Consider the following 16,074-nt stretch of genomic DNA (forward strand, 5'->3'; position numbering starts at 1 on the left):
CATAAAGGGTACTAAGAGCTGAGGATTGCGGTGGGACTTCATTCGGGAAGGCCATTGGTGGTGTATCGTGGATGTGATAAAGAGCAGGTTAACTGGGGCAAGTAGGGCTTCCAATATCACCCTACCACATATTACCTTCATGAATGACATTATGAATGGTATGTTATGATAGGGCGACCGTCCTCTTTGATATAATGGAGGAATTCATGACATTACAACATTGCACATTCTATATGCTGTACCATGCTATTGGGTTGTTTCTTGAAGCAACACTCCATCAAATTCTAGCAGATGAGTTTGAAGTTGCACCGAGAGGAAGATTGACGACAAGAGAACCCCCAATATTCTACTGGAGGCATTTGGACAAGGGTGACACGATGATCGGCTAGAAGAGGGTAATGCAGGGCTTAGACACCTATAGTGAAACTGATAGCAGATTGGAGGATACCACAGAAAGTAGTGGGACTGCTTCAGAGGAAGAGAGTACCTCAACAGAGGTTGGGAACGATGTTGCGGGGTCCCCACCTAAGACACTTTTCACTCCTCAGTTGCTGACTTCGACACACTTGATAGCCACCACCCCCATGCTGATTATTCCTCCATTTGGCTAGAGGCATGCAATCGTTGTTATGACTCCACCCACGACCATGAAAGATAACACAGATGTGTCGCCTCAGATGGAGGTTAAGGAGCCATCCCAACTAGCCACCTTTGAGGGAACTCCAATCGTGGACATTCTAGTGGATTCAGTTGCCCTAGATCTAGTAGCCATAGTTCCAACAACAGGGCTCATGGAGATGCACCGAGCACCAGAGCCTAAGCCTCAAGTTTGACTAGACGTGATTGGCATAGAGGCGGTTGTAACTATAGCTTCATCCCTGTTGGTTGAACTCGTGAGTGTGGCCCAGCCAGCACAGCCAAAGGACAAGGGCGTTGAAGTGATGGATCGAGCCAATGTCTTCTTAAGACAACAGTTCTGACCCACCCTTGCAGATGTTAGCTCCTCTATCTAGTCCCTGAGGTGAAGGGAGGGTTTGACAAGAGTATTGACCATTCCAACACCCCCAGGGGGGAGGGCTCCACAATTTGAGGATGTGCCCAATAGGGAGGAGACTGCACCAGAGGTGGCAGTTGCTGCCATAGAGGGAATGGAGATGGATATTGATCCACAGGCCGAGCAGGATGCCAAGGTTGAGGTTTAAGAGGGACTAGACTAGGGGTCGGATGAGGAGAGGACCATAACTTACATTAGGGCCATGGAGGTTGTGTTGGAGAGAGGTCAAATTATTGGACAACATACTTTGACCCGTAGAAGGGAGCTGCAGTTGATTCGAGCCTATATCCTGAGGGGTTGTCTGGAGCGTTTCTACTCTTGCTTTAAGGCCAGAGGGTGGTCAACTATGGAAACGTTAGAGGTGCTGGCTGATTGGACTACAAAACTTGAGTTTGGATTGTGCAACATTGCTATGGAAAAGCTGGCACATGAAATAATAGGGGAATATAAAGATGTCTACTATGCTCATCGACGTGCAGAGTTAGATAGAGAAGCAGAGAGGGTTGTAGCTGCGAGGTGCAGGGCAGTCGAGGCAAAGGCTCGAGAGGAGCCAGTTGCTGAATTGGCTAGTCAGTAGGCAGCATGGGCGATAGAGCGAGCAGCGCTCTTGCAAGACAAGGAAAAGAGTAAAAAAGGATTGTAGTTGGCTCAAACTTAGGCTATGGAGGTAGCACTTCTACTGAAGGAGGTAGTAGAGGTCAACACACAAACACAGAAGGACTTACATATACACACTGATCAGGTTTACGAGTTGTGCCAGCTGCTAAACACTTCAGGGACGCAACCTCCTCCCTAGTCTATGTTTGTTTCTATATTTGTATGTTGTCTCCTAACTTTGTCAGTTTTGAGTACTTTTTTGGGGGGGATGATGTTGTTCAGGGAATTGTGTAGTTAGACGGTTATGGGTACGGGCACGGCTGTGTGGCTTCATTGGCACCGTGTCGGATGTTATAAATATGGCATACACTTATGTAATTGCATCATGTTGGTATTGAATATTATTACTTTGTATGGAAGCATTTGATGAATGAATAATACTTTACTTTGTTAAGCTCTATGTTTATTTCCTTTTCACCTATGGGCTGAACAATCCTTCACTCTGACTTTCAACCATTTCAACATTGAACCCCAATTGTATCATCTTATCTATTGGATCCTGCTCAACATGGAGCACTAGTCATGGAAAAATCCCTTTTTTTCTACTTTGACATTAAGATCAGCGAGTCTTGTTCAGGGTGAGGCTGTTGTTTTCGAGAGAAAAATAGTATCACCTGTTAACGAGGAACATAAGGATAATCCTGCAATCTTACGGTTGCTTGTTTTAAACCAATGGTGTGCGTGCAAAGGGTATTGATAAGACATACCATATCATTCATAACAATAGGTGTCAAGTTAGTGATATAGTTTCTAATAATAGCCTATAATCATATTAAAATCAAATATATGTCAATTATATTCAATTCGAGCTGTTCATTTAGAGTAGTGTTCAGAAACTTCAGAGTCTATAAAGTGTTGCTATTATGAAGTGAATTTTTATAATGGTAGATTGTTTTTTTCATATAGCGTCTTCAAATGATTTATTAGCTCTTATAAGCACAGACACATGCAGAGATAGACATACACACACACACACAACTTTGTGTGTCTTTCTGATTTCTTTGTTGTGAATTTCAAGTTGCATTTTGTTAAAATGGCCATGCTATCCTCTTTGTTATTCAATCTACTGGTTTGTGATTCAAGCTTTTCAAACTCATCACTTAGCTTCTAAACTCCTAGTTGGCAGTGACGTAAATTGCTCTGATTCCTGTGTACAGAAATTGATTACTTTAAGACAAAAATAGAAGATAGGGAAAGGTTTAAAACCTTAATATATGCAAGATCTGGAAAATTAATGCAATCTTATCCACCATTGTTGCAGATTGAGAAAAGGGATGTTTCAGTCCTACCTCGTATAGAATGGAATGATTTACTTGAGTTTCATTGATGATGTCTATTGGGATCTCAAGGATCTCTAATAAGGTACATGTTTTCCACAGTGTTACCCATGGTGCGTCTCTGGTATATTTTCAGCCGTCCCCGTACTGGAAACATTTCAGAGACTTGGGGACACCTAGGGGACTTTGACATTGACTTCTAGAACAAACTAGACTTTCACTCTCAAAGTAACATGAATTTGGCACATGAATTCTGCTCATTCTTATATTTTAAGGTTCTATTATGTATAAGTGCATGCTTTATCCATGTTTTCATATAAATATTTAAAATTTCTCTATATATTTTAATTTACCTATTGTTATATAGCCATCCCCATTTGCCGTCCCCCCGCGTTCCCAAAATTGGCAAATTTTTTGCCGTCCTGGAAACCCGTCCCACTGTCCTCTGCCATCCCCATCCCAGAAACTCGGGAGAACATAGGTTTTCCATGAACGCGCTTTCATTTGCTAGGCATTATCTGTTAGGATACTAGCGCGAAAACAGTACAACGTATCCACAGAAATAAAGCAATACCGTACTGCAGATTCATTAAATGAAATAGGGATGCACATTATTTCAGGGTCAGAGCCCAAAATTCTTTAATATCAAATTAGAAAGCAGTGCTAGTTTGAGAGGGGGACCATCCAAATGCTAAAGATACAGTCACAGACACAAACAATGATTTCCAAACGAATGTCTAACCCCTTCTCATAGGTCTGTCAGGTTGGCGTGGTCACATTTTCTCTAATAAGTCTGACAACAAGAATGTAGAAACTTCTATTTGACTGAGAGAATGGGCTATACATCTCACGCAGGATAATCCCTATACCATTAAAAAATATAATGTGTACAAGTACACGACTTCCCCACTTTGGATTCCTTTTACCATCATAGTGACTCCCACAAGTTGTTCAAGGAAAACTTTTAAGTTTTGACTGGATGTGAGGTACCTGTTTGCTTGGTAGTCAAGTCAAAAAGCTTGGAGTCTCCTATAATTTAAAATTCCTATGTTCATTCTCATAGCTTGACCAAATTCTACTTCATAGGTGTTTTGGTGATATCTTATGTGTCAACACCTATTCCAGTGCAAAAGATAACACTTGTTTGTTCCCTAGATCTAAAATGAGCCCCTGCTAACAACTCTCTTTCTAATTTTTCCATTCCCTAGAATTTCTTTATCATTTACTTCTTGATAAGATCCCTTTAATTATATAGGTTTGTTATTGCACCTGAGTTCAACACTTCTATTTCAGTGCCCAGGTAATGGAAATTTTGTAATTACATATAGCACATAAGTTTTCTTTTTGGAATTGGTCCTTCACATTGAACTAAATAGCTGCAGTTTACCAGAAAAAAACCCTTGGTTTTGCTTACTGTTTCTGATTGATTTCTGTTAAGAAGAGGTTGAACTTGACTTTAGTAAGATAAAATTGTACACAAGGGGCAATTTCTCACTTTTGCTGAAGGTACTCAGGTCATTCCAGGGGTTCTGTAGCCTTTCAAAAGATTGATTCCTGAAAGTTCAACCTCGGGCTATTTTTCCTCATTATTTGGAGCACTTTGTTTTTGCAAATGCACCAGTCCTTGAGCCAAGTTGTTTGTGGGATGCCATGTGCATGGCATAGGCTAGCAAGGAGTGACCCTGACTTTCTTCAAGTGGCCCCACCATCTTTCAATTTAATCATTCCATCCATATGACTACCCATTTTTTTCCTCAAGAGCAGAGGCACAAGACACAATCTATGTTGAAATTAATAGCTGGAATAAATCATACAATTTAGTCATCCAAACTCTTGTTGACTGGTTTGACATAAATGTGCCATGGCCGCTTTCTATTACTTGCAAGTGAAATAGACTGAATTTGCAGAAAATGGATATAGTCCAAGCATTTTGGAATGAACAGGTTATTTGTCTAATTTAAATTGTTCATACACCTTTTCATACTTTCATATATCTAATCATGCAGGGAAGTTATATTACAATTCTTCCAGTTTCAATCTTTATTCATCCCTCTATATATCATCTCTTTTTATGAAACAGTAGAAATACTCTAGTTTCTAGTTTTGAACAGCTTACATTTTATGTCTTTCTGACACGAGTTTTCTTTGTTGCAGTACCATTTTTTAAACAAAATTTATTAGTTTCTAGAATATTCCTTGGTTGCTGTGCAACTTTGGGGTGAAAATGTTTGTTGTAGCATATTCCATCTCATTTTGCTTGATTGACCTTCTGTCAAGATGTTTTCTTATTTTATTGAGAATACAGATTTTTTTTTATCCACAGATTGAAGTTACTTTAATAATTTGAAATGTAAAAGTAAAATAGGATACCATGGCAAATTTAGGATTTCAGCAAAATAATGTGCCCAACCAAAAAATTAGTATAAAATAAATGTATAAGTTAAAGTATCAGAAACCTGAATAACGCCATCTGAATGATAAATGCAATAATAATTATTAGTAGGTTCAACCTGCCCTAATTGAATGGTTTCTATGACATGTGGCTATGCAGTTGCTTCTTAATTTTCTTTGGACGCCTTTGTTTTTTGGCCTGCACAGTCCGGTATGGAACCAGCCACTCTCATTCTTATTGATGAGCTACTTGAGATTTCCTGCACAATATAACAATAATACATCATATAAATGTCTTATTCAGTTTGTATCCTGTTTATATATTGACAGAGTGCCGCATTTGCTGATATTGTGCTTCTGTGGTTTGCTATTGCTGCAACGATGTATCTTTTCTGGCATGTTGATGTGGTGGCTGCATATTTGCTAGTGCCATACATCATCTGGTAAGAAGTAAGAAATTAAGATCTTTTATAACAAATTATCAAACTTAGGACAGGCTGCTGTTGATATGCTTTGTGAAGTGTACCAGATGGCCAAATTCAAAAATTGGTTCCAACGGGGTGAATGTACCAGATGAGAACACTAGTCTGAATGCCTCACATAGATGCACTTTGTAATGATAAATTTTGTTCTTATTGCATGCAGAAAATAGATTTTATGGGTTTTTAAACCTTTTTGCCTTGAGCAGAACATATGAACTTGGGGCCATTCCACAATTATCTTGTATCATTAACTCAGAATCATTTTCCTCATTGGCTTTCTAGTACCGTCTTCTAACATGTTGTCTGTATCCGTCACAGGGTGAGTCTTGCTTCATCATTAAATTTATACATATGGATTCACTACAATGCCAGCAGTGCTCTCTATTATGTTGGGAATCTGCAGGATCAGCATTCAAAGAGCTCTTAGTATGGATTCATTTCAATCTTGATGGTAGAATGTAAACTTTATTCCTCAAGTCTCCTTGTTACGCTAATTCCTCGGGTAGATCTGAATTTTGAGAATCTATTTTGGAGATAAGGTGTATTCAACCAAATAGGTTTTTGGTTGCTTTCTTAAAGAAAATTGATAATTTGCTCTTTCCTTTTTCTTTCTAGGAGGGATCAACATATTTTGAGTTTGTATTTTGAAAAAAGATCGGATAAAGAATATTCAGCTATCCCAATCTTGTGGAAACATATTTCACATTAGACCATTTTTCTAGCTTTTGATTGACACTATTCTGCTACCTCTTTTCCTTTGCAAATTCCTTTTGAGAATTCATAATATTGGTGTTTGTCTTTGCTATCATCTTCTCATAGATGATTGTGCTGATTTGATTGATAAATAGCATAAACTATTCTCTATTTGAATGCATCAACACAAGCCTTATGTGAAAAAACTTATCCGATTCTACTTCCCTTGGTAATTGCTTAAGAGAAAAGTTAATTATGCTATTAATGACTAGCTTATGTGCTAAAAACTATTATCATAGTTATCAAGGGAATGGTTTTGCTACTGGTACGAGAGGATGGTACCGATATTGGTATGATTATTTAGGAGATTGGGGTACATGGAGACATGATTTATTCATAATATAATATAATAAATCCAGTTGATCTGCACTGAAAGACTTCTCATGCCTATAAAAGGAGACAACATTATGGAAAGGAAAATAAAATACCACAGAAGAAAAAGTTGTCTTCTTCTTTTTCTAGTGGGATACATCTCATTTTCCATGGGAGATGGGAGGAGATGTCAGATTATTTTTCCGAGTTTCTTTCATTTGGGTGTATCTCTAGGAATGGCTCTAGTATTGGAGATGCATCCTAGGGGTCAGAGGTCTCTCATGGTAACTGTGACTATTGTAGATACTTGCATGAATGAAAAGACACAAGTAAATAACTATAACATATATAGAACCAGAACTCAACACAATAATTATACTTGCTGGAAATTTCTAGAAGAGTAAGGCCTTGCAATCTCTAAGGACTGCCTCCATGCAACATTGCAAGTCATTGTGTGCTTTGCAATTTGCTGCAACATGCAGTATCCTTAACTTCACTTGCTATTACTCCACAAAAAGTTAACCAAGAAGAATTATATGACCCCTGAATGGATATACATTGAAAACTTAGCAAATGGATTGATGAAGAAACCTGTTATGCAAATTAACACTTTTTCCCATTGCTAAACTCATAGGCATGAGAAATTGATGTAGTTTATTAGTTAGAGGTCAGTTGATCCACCTTATTCAAGATCAATGATAAATCGAGGGGACATCCTTTCTTTGGTCAAATTTGCCATTCAAGTTATACAAAGCTTGAACTTCCTTATAAAAATGATCTTTAAAAGGACATGTAGGGTTGCTTGTAAAAGGATTCTAAAATGAATCTTATAAAATCTCTCTTAACACTTACCAAAGATGATAATCATTGGGAAAAAAATGTTTCCAATGCTCTATGACATAATTAGAATATTAAGAATAAAATAACAATCATAATTATTAGGGGAAATTATCATAGAACAATTTGTGCCAGGAGCATAAATAAAGTAAATATTTGAGATAATAAATGTTTTGGATTGTCTCATAGCTCTATCTATCTAAAACATCTCATTTAACGAAAATAAAATTTCTCTTGTTACAAATATTCTATTTTGCTCATGGTTTTTGACTTTCATTGACCTTGGATGGTTGTGCTTGTGTCCATTTTTTTATGAGATTCAAAATCATGTTTTTTTGCCTAATAGTCATCCGCATTGCTAACACTAACCCTACCTATATTTTCTCATGGTCAATTGGGACCCAAGCATGGAATTACACCATACCAAAATGGAAGGGATCCTCTAGTTGGTCATCTCTCTCCATCTAGCATTTACACTCATATGTTCTGTATATCTCAAGCTTTCACTTTTGCTACACACACAACCTCCATTATTGCAATTTGATACACTAACATCAAATGATCACATATTACAATTCTTCTATTGCTTTATGTTGGAACATTGTATTAGGGGTTTGATTAATGCAAGTTCATAAACAGTCCTTAAGCATACTACATTTTACTTCTCAAATTGGATAGGTTCTACTAGACTAGAAACAAGTGTTCTAATGATGGAGGAATTGTTTGTAGATTAAAGACTTTTTATGCTGAGTGAACATGAAATATGTGCTTATGCACAAGACGACTCCTTAGATTGGATAACAATGCCCTAGGGTGAATCACAATGCTATAGAGTGAAATACAACACCTTATAGCAAATGAACATGCTCTTGAATGGGCATTAGCTATGGTCCTTGAGGCATTGACATTATGGCTAGAAACACGAATTTTTATAATGCATTTCACAATTCAAGTCCTCTTATGATTAACTATCAATTGTGCTAGAGGCTTTTGTAATCTTTTAACCAAACATGCTCTCGCTAACCTTTCACTTCATTTCCTAGTTCTAGTGCAATGTTTAGATGTGTACTTACTTGGATGAATTTGGAAGCAATTTATTATGCTTGTATTGGGATCAATTTGACAGTGCCAAATTTTGCTTGATTCCTAACTGCTCTCTGAATATAGGCCTTGATTTGAGAATTTTTTTATGGGTCAAATTTCTCAATTTTAAGAAAGTGTAAAATCTCCTTCATCCCCTAAGTGTCTCATGTGTTTGAAGTTGCAAAGGCTCCAAAGTGTAGAGGTTTACTATTTTAATTCTAAAGGTTGTGTTTAGTGTTGGAGTAATTGAGTTTCCCATTTTGACTACCCTCTCCTTTGACACTTGTTTCCTTTGTTTGTTGAAGTTTCAAGATCTCTTTCTAACACATTTCCTTGGATCTTTGCACTTTGGTGTTTCACATGAAGTTACTTTTGTAGTTTCATTCTTTTATTCCAATCCTTTATAGAATAGAGTTTTGTAGTAGACTCAAACCTCAAATTTTAACATTTTAGTCCTCGATCTTTCCATTTTGATGAATCACACAACATTAGTTTTGTAGTTTCAATCATTCCTTTATTCAAATCCTTTATGGAATAGAGTTTTGTGGTATGCCTAACCCTCAAATTTTAACATTTCCTTTTATATAGTTTAACTATATTGAAGACTCAAGAATACCACAATGTTATTTTTGTAGTTTCAATCATTCCTTTATTCAAATTCTTTATGGAATAGAGTTTTGTAGTATGCTTAACCCTCAAATTTTAACATTTCCTTTTATTAGTTTAACTCTATTGAAGACTCAAGAATACCTTTAACATGAACCTATCATGTCTAAGTTATGAGGTATCTATAGCCCTCTATCCTCAACATCCCATACTACCTTATTTTAATGTGCTATTGAGTTTTTACCTATCCTTTCTTTGATTGCTAATAAGATGGATTTCTCTATTTTTTTCAATCCTTGTTTTCGAACTTTTCCTTTTGTGTATCCTTTTGGGGTTGATGATATGGATATGACTTTATTAGCTTACTTTGAACATGAGGTATGATAAAATATTGATCCTCAAGAATGGGTATGGTCCATGAGGTATTCTCAACTTTGAAACTTTGTAACCCTTGCATTTTGCATTGTTTACTCTCATCTACTTTCTTGCACAACCCTGAGTAACATTTTTTATTAGATTTGATGTCAAGCATTTCAAGATGGTTTTTTTTGTCACTTGGAAACAACTATTTATCTTAAAGGTGTGCGTTCATACATAATTCCAATAATGAGACATGAGAATCCTATGGCACTATTAATGTATTGGTTGTGTTTTTTAGGTGAATGATTTTTGTACAAGCTTTGGGTTGTCATTTTTGTAGATTTGATGGTGCTCAACTTGTTTTGTATGTAACATTAATATCATCCATCTCTAGGTTGTTTTTTGGGAGGATTAATATCATACTTGAATTCCTTAAATGCAAAATATAGAAATCTGGCCTTGAAAGCAAGATCTTGAATTCTTGAATGAATGAGATGCTTGAGATTAGATGAGATATGAAATGTGTTTACCGTATGGGGTAAATAGTTTAATGCATATAGAGAATAGACAAGAAAATGTAACACAATAATACTCCTTTTATTATTCACATATATGCCTAAGAAATTACATAGTGCTTCCAATGATGATTACAACCTCCATCCAAAGTCCATTCCGAACTATGTACATATACCATCCCGAAGGGGTGACTCAACCGTTGCCCCCATTCGAATATAATTAATTTTACTCGTCAGCTATTTTATACTTTACCGACAACATACTAATCTACCTGTCAGTTATTTTATAACTTTATTAACAACATCACCCCCCCCCCCCCCCAAAAAAAAAAAAAAGAAAAGAAAAGAAAAAAAAGAAAAAGAAAAAAAAAGTCGTCTCCAGATGACAATTACAAAATATTCATCCATGTCGCTTTCTTTGCTTTCAACTCTTGGGTACATTGAGCCAAGTGTCGCTGAACTGCCTTCAACTAGAGGATCAGCTCCTCCTGAGCTCTTTATGCATCCACCAAGACAGCTTCACATCCAACACCTACTCCAAGTGCCTCAAAGCGTATCACCCCTCTTGAAAGGCTTGCTCTAGTGCTCTCTCTACCTCTGGTACACAAACACTCCATGCCTATAGCAACTCCAAGTCTCATCAACTGGTCATACTTCCCACGATTGATAACTGAAGTGATTGGGGGTCTAGGGGGCAATGCTCCTAGTGGGGTTGAGGGGTAGTGCCCCCATAGGGTCTTGGGGTAGCGCCCCAAGCGTGCTCCCTGTCACGATACAGGGCAGGGTTGAGGGGTAGCGCTTCTGTCGCCAAGACCACATTAGTGCTCTCAAACCCACACAAAACTCCATGGAACACACCTTTTTTGTGATTTTCTTTCGATCCCACACTCTTTCTAGCAACTGCTTATGTTTTACTACCCGCTTATGTCTTTCCCTTCCCTTAGGCATCATGCGTTATTCATTGTGAACATTTTTGGTTTGTTGTCATTTTTTTTTTAGCTCCTTCCTCCATTTCTTTCTGCTGTACGACTAAAATTTTCTCCTTTTCTCTTTTTGTCTTCTATGGCAAAGGTTCTTCAATGACAATGATTCCCACTTTGCTGTTCTAAACTTCCTTGGAAATATCTTGTTTGCGGCATGACCGTACACTATGTTCAACCTACTTCACGTTCGTACAGACTAATTTGTATCCAACTCTTCACCTCACAACCCTTGGCTGTACATACGGTGATGTATGTTGGCTTACTTTATTTCTAGCCATACGATTTGTTCCTTTTCTACAAACGTAGAACGTACGACCTTTCTTCTCCCCTTAGACCGTACGATTCTTTTACTTCTCTATCCTTGAATGCACTGACTTCACCGTACGGATGCAGCTAACTCCTCCACCATACACTGTACGGCCGTATGGCCTTTCCTTTGCTTGCTAATATTGTTGTCTACCATACAGCTTGTGTGCTCTCACTATGTGGAGTTTATACTTAAACTTTTTCCCATCGTACGTAGTATGGTCATCGTTTTACTTATTATTATTATTATTTTTTGTTTTTTTTCCAAGTTGTCGTACTGTGTTGTGTTTTTGGATCTCGTAACATGTATGGTCTTTACATTGCACAAAACAAAATGCACTTTGTTTCTTCCATTGTACACCATATGGTCTACCTTCACATGTTGCCTTGCCACCGTACATCGTATAGCCTTTATTCCCCTTCTTCACTCCTTGGCTCCGTACATCGTATAGTTCTCTCTTTCCATACTCTTCTTTCTTTATGTCGTATGTTGTACGACCTTTCCCTTGAAATACCCATGTCTTACCACTGTACACTGTACACTTTTTAAAAACTTTTTCATGTCTGTTTCCTACCTTTGTACGTTGTACGGCCATAGACTTTAGCTGTTGTTTCTTCTTTTTCCTTGGTCATATGTTTTTTTTTAAAACTCTTTTATTTATTTTAAAATCAATTGTTTGTCAACAGGGGAGTATTCCTTTCATGATAGATTCTTAACTTTGACCCATTCACTACATTCGATACTTCCTTCTTGTCGAGCGTCCATAACTTAATTGACCCGTTATCACCAACTTCCTGTATTTTGTATGGTCGCACCCATTTGACTCTGAACTTTCCAGGTTTGATTTTATTTCACCAATTATACTTTAACACTGACTGACCCGATTGAAACTTATTTAATTTTAGGTGTTTATCATGCTATGCTTTGCACCTATTCTGTGTCACCTCTGTGGCCCATTGTGCGTGCAATCATTGCTCATCAAGTTTATTTAAGATACATGATCTCTCCCTCAGGTTTTCCATATCGCGTAGTTTGTTCTCGACACTCGGTACCATGAATTCCATTGGCTGCCACTCCTTGCTGTCAATAACTATATTCTTGATTTTAGAACCTTCACTTCGTACTGCTAAAGTTTTTACTAAACCCTTCCTCTTTGTTTCTTCTGCAAATTGTACAATGTGTTTTCCTTGTTGCCAACACCTTTCTACTATATCCATGGTTCAATATAACATTTTCTTTCTACGCAGTTTGTTTATTATGTATTGTACGGTGGAATCTTTCCTTTTTCTGGGTTCATATTGTATGTTCTTCTCTTCAGCTTTTGTTGTAATCGCCTTTCCTTCTTCCACTTCCCTATATTCCTTCAGACATTCATTTCCCTCTTCTTTCTCACCTTTGTCGACCCTTAACATATTACAACTCAGAAAGAGCTTGTAATCCTCCATCTGCCAGTGGAAAAGGCCGTTCACCGAATCCAAATCATCGTCTGTGGATCCACCTTCCAATTGTAGGACTCCTCCCTCATTGGGTTCCAATCGTTGCTTTCCTTCATCCTCTTCTTCGAAATTAGATGATACGGTTTCTTCGCCCACCATTTGTGTGTGTAAATCAATAATGAATCGTCATCCCCTACTTTCCATTGATAGTGTATTATTCTTCCAGTCACACTTAACCCTTGCTTTTACAAGCCATACCTGGCCCAAAATGGCATCATATCCTCTCCTCTTGAGCGGGATGATGATGAGGTTGAGTAGGAATGACCGTGTTCCAATAGTCACTAGTTGTGCCATCAGGACCTCGAGAGGTTTAATGCCATGTTGGTCAGCCATTAATAATTGGAATGTAGGTGGCCACAACGTCGACTTTCCCAACTTTTTCCAGGTATCTTCTAATAGGACGTTTACCCCTAAACATTTGTCCATAATTGTGACTGAAAGGACCGTTCCTAATATACCCATCTCTATGACTACTGGATGTCGTCTAGATGTGAGGGCTAGTAGCATTGGGTCTGCTGCACTTGCTCTGCTTTCTTTTTCCCTTCCATGTTCTCCTGGTAGTTTAGTAGTCAGAGGTATGTTCGTGAGTGCTGTCCGTAGTTGAGGCATTGTGAGGATCAAATCATTTAATTTGACTGGTATTTCAGTTTGTAGTATTTGCCTTAGGATGTTTTGGTCTATGCAGTTCCTCGTTGAGGTACCGGTAGTGTCCTTCAATTGTGATTTCTTTGCCTGTGTTGCTTTGTCAATTTTTGCCCACACTTCTTTCAATCTCTTCTTTTCTTCCATTGGGTCAAGGTACTGTTTTGCTTATTTACGGATGATTGCTAAGACTTCTTCGTCCGTGTCGATGTTGATCAAATTCACTCCTGATTTTGGGCACTTGGCATCTTCATGATCTCCACGACCGCACCATCTACATAACAACTTTGGTGTGTTTGTTGATGTACAGTTTCATGCAAAGTGGCCCAACAAATTGCATGTTCGACATTGAACTATTGGGCAGCCATTCGCATCGTACTAAATTTGGCTGCAACCCCCATTATTATTGTTGGTATTGTTGTTTTGCTCTTTTCATTTCTATACCCACTTGAAGTGACACCATCATTGCTTGTGTTTCTGCTCCCTCCTAACACATAAGCCTCTTGTGTTAGGAGCACTTGTTGATGCCCTCTTGTTTTCATATTGAAGGGGTATTCTTTTGTGGAATGTCCCATAATTTGACAGATATCACAGAATTGGCTTTTCAGATAGGACCCCTTTGTGTGACCTTCTATCTTGCATTCTATGCACCATAGCTCGTTTCCCTTCATCTCTTTCTGCATATTCTTAAATTCTTTCATAATTCTGATCATATCCTTCTAGAGAGCTCGAACCTTCTTACTATCCTTTTCGTCACCACTACTATCTTCTTCCGAAGACGAGTCATCCGAGTCAAATGAGCTACTTTTCTTCTTCTTTTTCATTTTCTGTTCACTCTCTATGTCCATCGCTCGATTGTATGCTTCGGTGTATGATGATGGTAGCACAATCTTCATTTTCTTCCTTAACTCTGGCCGTAGTCTTTTAATGAACCATCTCTTTTTCAGCCCATTTGCTGGCTTACTTTTCATTTTATTTATTAATCTTTTAGTTTTCTAGCATATACACAAGGTATTTTATTTTTCCCTTGCTTTGTGGAGTAGATTTCTACTACGATCTCATTGTCGTCTCGCAGCAATTGAAACTCGGTGATAAACTCCTTTTTAATTGCTGCCCAAGAAGTTAATTTTTGGGGATCGACATCGACAAACCAATCAATTGCTACACCCCTTAGGTTTGTTGAAAATTGTTGGACCCATTCATCTATATTGGTTACGCCATTTGTCATCCAAATTGTTTCACATGTCTTATAATGTTTGATTGGATTGGTCGTTCCATCACCATCAAACTTTGACAATTTTTCTTTTGGTCTAGCCATTACTATTTGAGTTGGAGGTACTTGTTGTGTGCTCACACTATTCTGTTCTGCACACCCACGCTATTCTGCTCACTTGCGTTGTTTTAGATAGTTGTCTTATTGCCAATAGTTGCGTTACTTGGTGAAAAGGGGTCTTTGTTAAGTGAAGTTGTTCATTCCAGAAGTGTGTCGCGGACAAAGAGTTCACTCCACACTCATGCTCCCTTGGCATTTCAAGTCGTGCGAGTTAATTCCCTTCCGACTGGATTCTCTTCCCTTGGCATATATAGGTTAAGAAATTCCTCCCTTATTTCTTCCACCAAATCCAACCACTGTCGAGTCTCTTCCAACAATTCTTCGGTGCTTCGATGTTCATTGACAATTTGCTAAAACCTCCGTCTGCGTTCGGCCTGTCGTGCCAAAATTAAATTCCCTTCTGTGGTGCATATTTTATCTTTTTCCTTTAGCTTATTCTTATTTTTGTTAAGTTGGTTCGACATTAGTCTTCATTCCTCTACCTTCGTTCCAGGTCCATGGGTCAACGATGCTAAATGTTTACCATATGAGGTAAATAGTTTAATGCATACAGACAATAGACAAGAAAATGTAACACAACAATACTCCTTTTATTATTCGCATATATGTCGAAGAGATTACATAGTGCTTCCAATGATGATTACAACCTCCATCCAAAGTCCATTCCAGACGGTGTACATATACCATCCCGAAGGGGTGACTCAACCGTCGCGCCCATTCGAATATAATTAATTCTACTTGTCGGCTATTTTATACTTTACAGACAACATGCTAATCTACCTGTCAGCTATTTTATAACTTTACCAACAACAAAATAAAGCCTTTAAGTCTCCTTATATGATTTTTCGGGTCGAAAAACAATACAACAGATTGGATAATGGTAAAAACTAATTAAACCCCCTAGGCCTTTTGGGCCCCAAGCTTCGAAACTCTTAGGGACTAGGTTGACTTGGGTCAATCTGGTCTAGGACTAGGTCAACCTGGGT

At 38.0% G+C, this 16,074-nt stretch overlaps 1 protein-coding gene across 3 annotated transcripts in view; it reads left to right on the top strand.

Annotated features, from left to right (window-relative positions):
• Window positions 1-6,574, top strand: part of LOC149569773 (uncharacterized) — a 71,014-nt gene extending 64,440 nt beyond the window's left edge. For 2 of the 3 annotated variants that reach the window (XM_089822496.1, XM_089822495.1), the window contains 3 exons: window positions 5,540-5,590; window positions 5,710-5,822; window positions 6,180-6,574. In XM_089822496.1, the coding sequence (XP_089678622.1) occupies window positions 5,540-5,590; window positions 5,710-5,806 (148 nt within the window). In that variant the 3' untranslated portion in view covers window positions 5,807-5,822; window positions 6,180-6,574. The remainder of the gene's footprint in view (window positions 1-5,539; window positions 5,591-5,709; window positions 5,823-6,179) is intronic. The other variant, XM_089822497.1, reaches the window with a different exon arrangement.
• Window positions 6,575-16,074: the final 9,500 nt, after the last annotated feature.

The sequence above is a fragment of the Cupressus sempervirens genome, chromosome 3 (genome assembly GCF_028749045.1).
Source record: "Cupressus sempervirens isolate cs-2001-9-10 chromosome 3, ASM2874904v1, whole genome shotgun sequence".
NCBI classification, from domain to species: domain Eukaryota; kingdom Viridiplantae; phylum Streptophyta; class Pinopsida; order Cupressales; family Cupressaceae; genus Cupressus; species Cupressus sempervirens.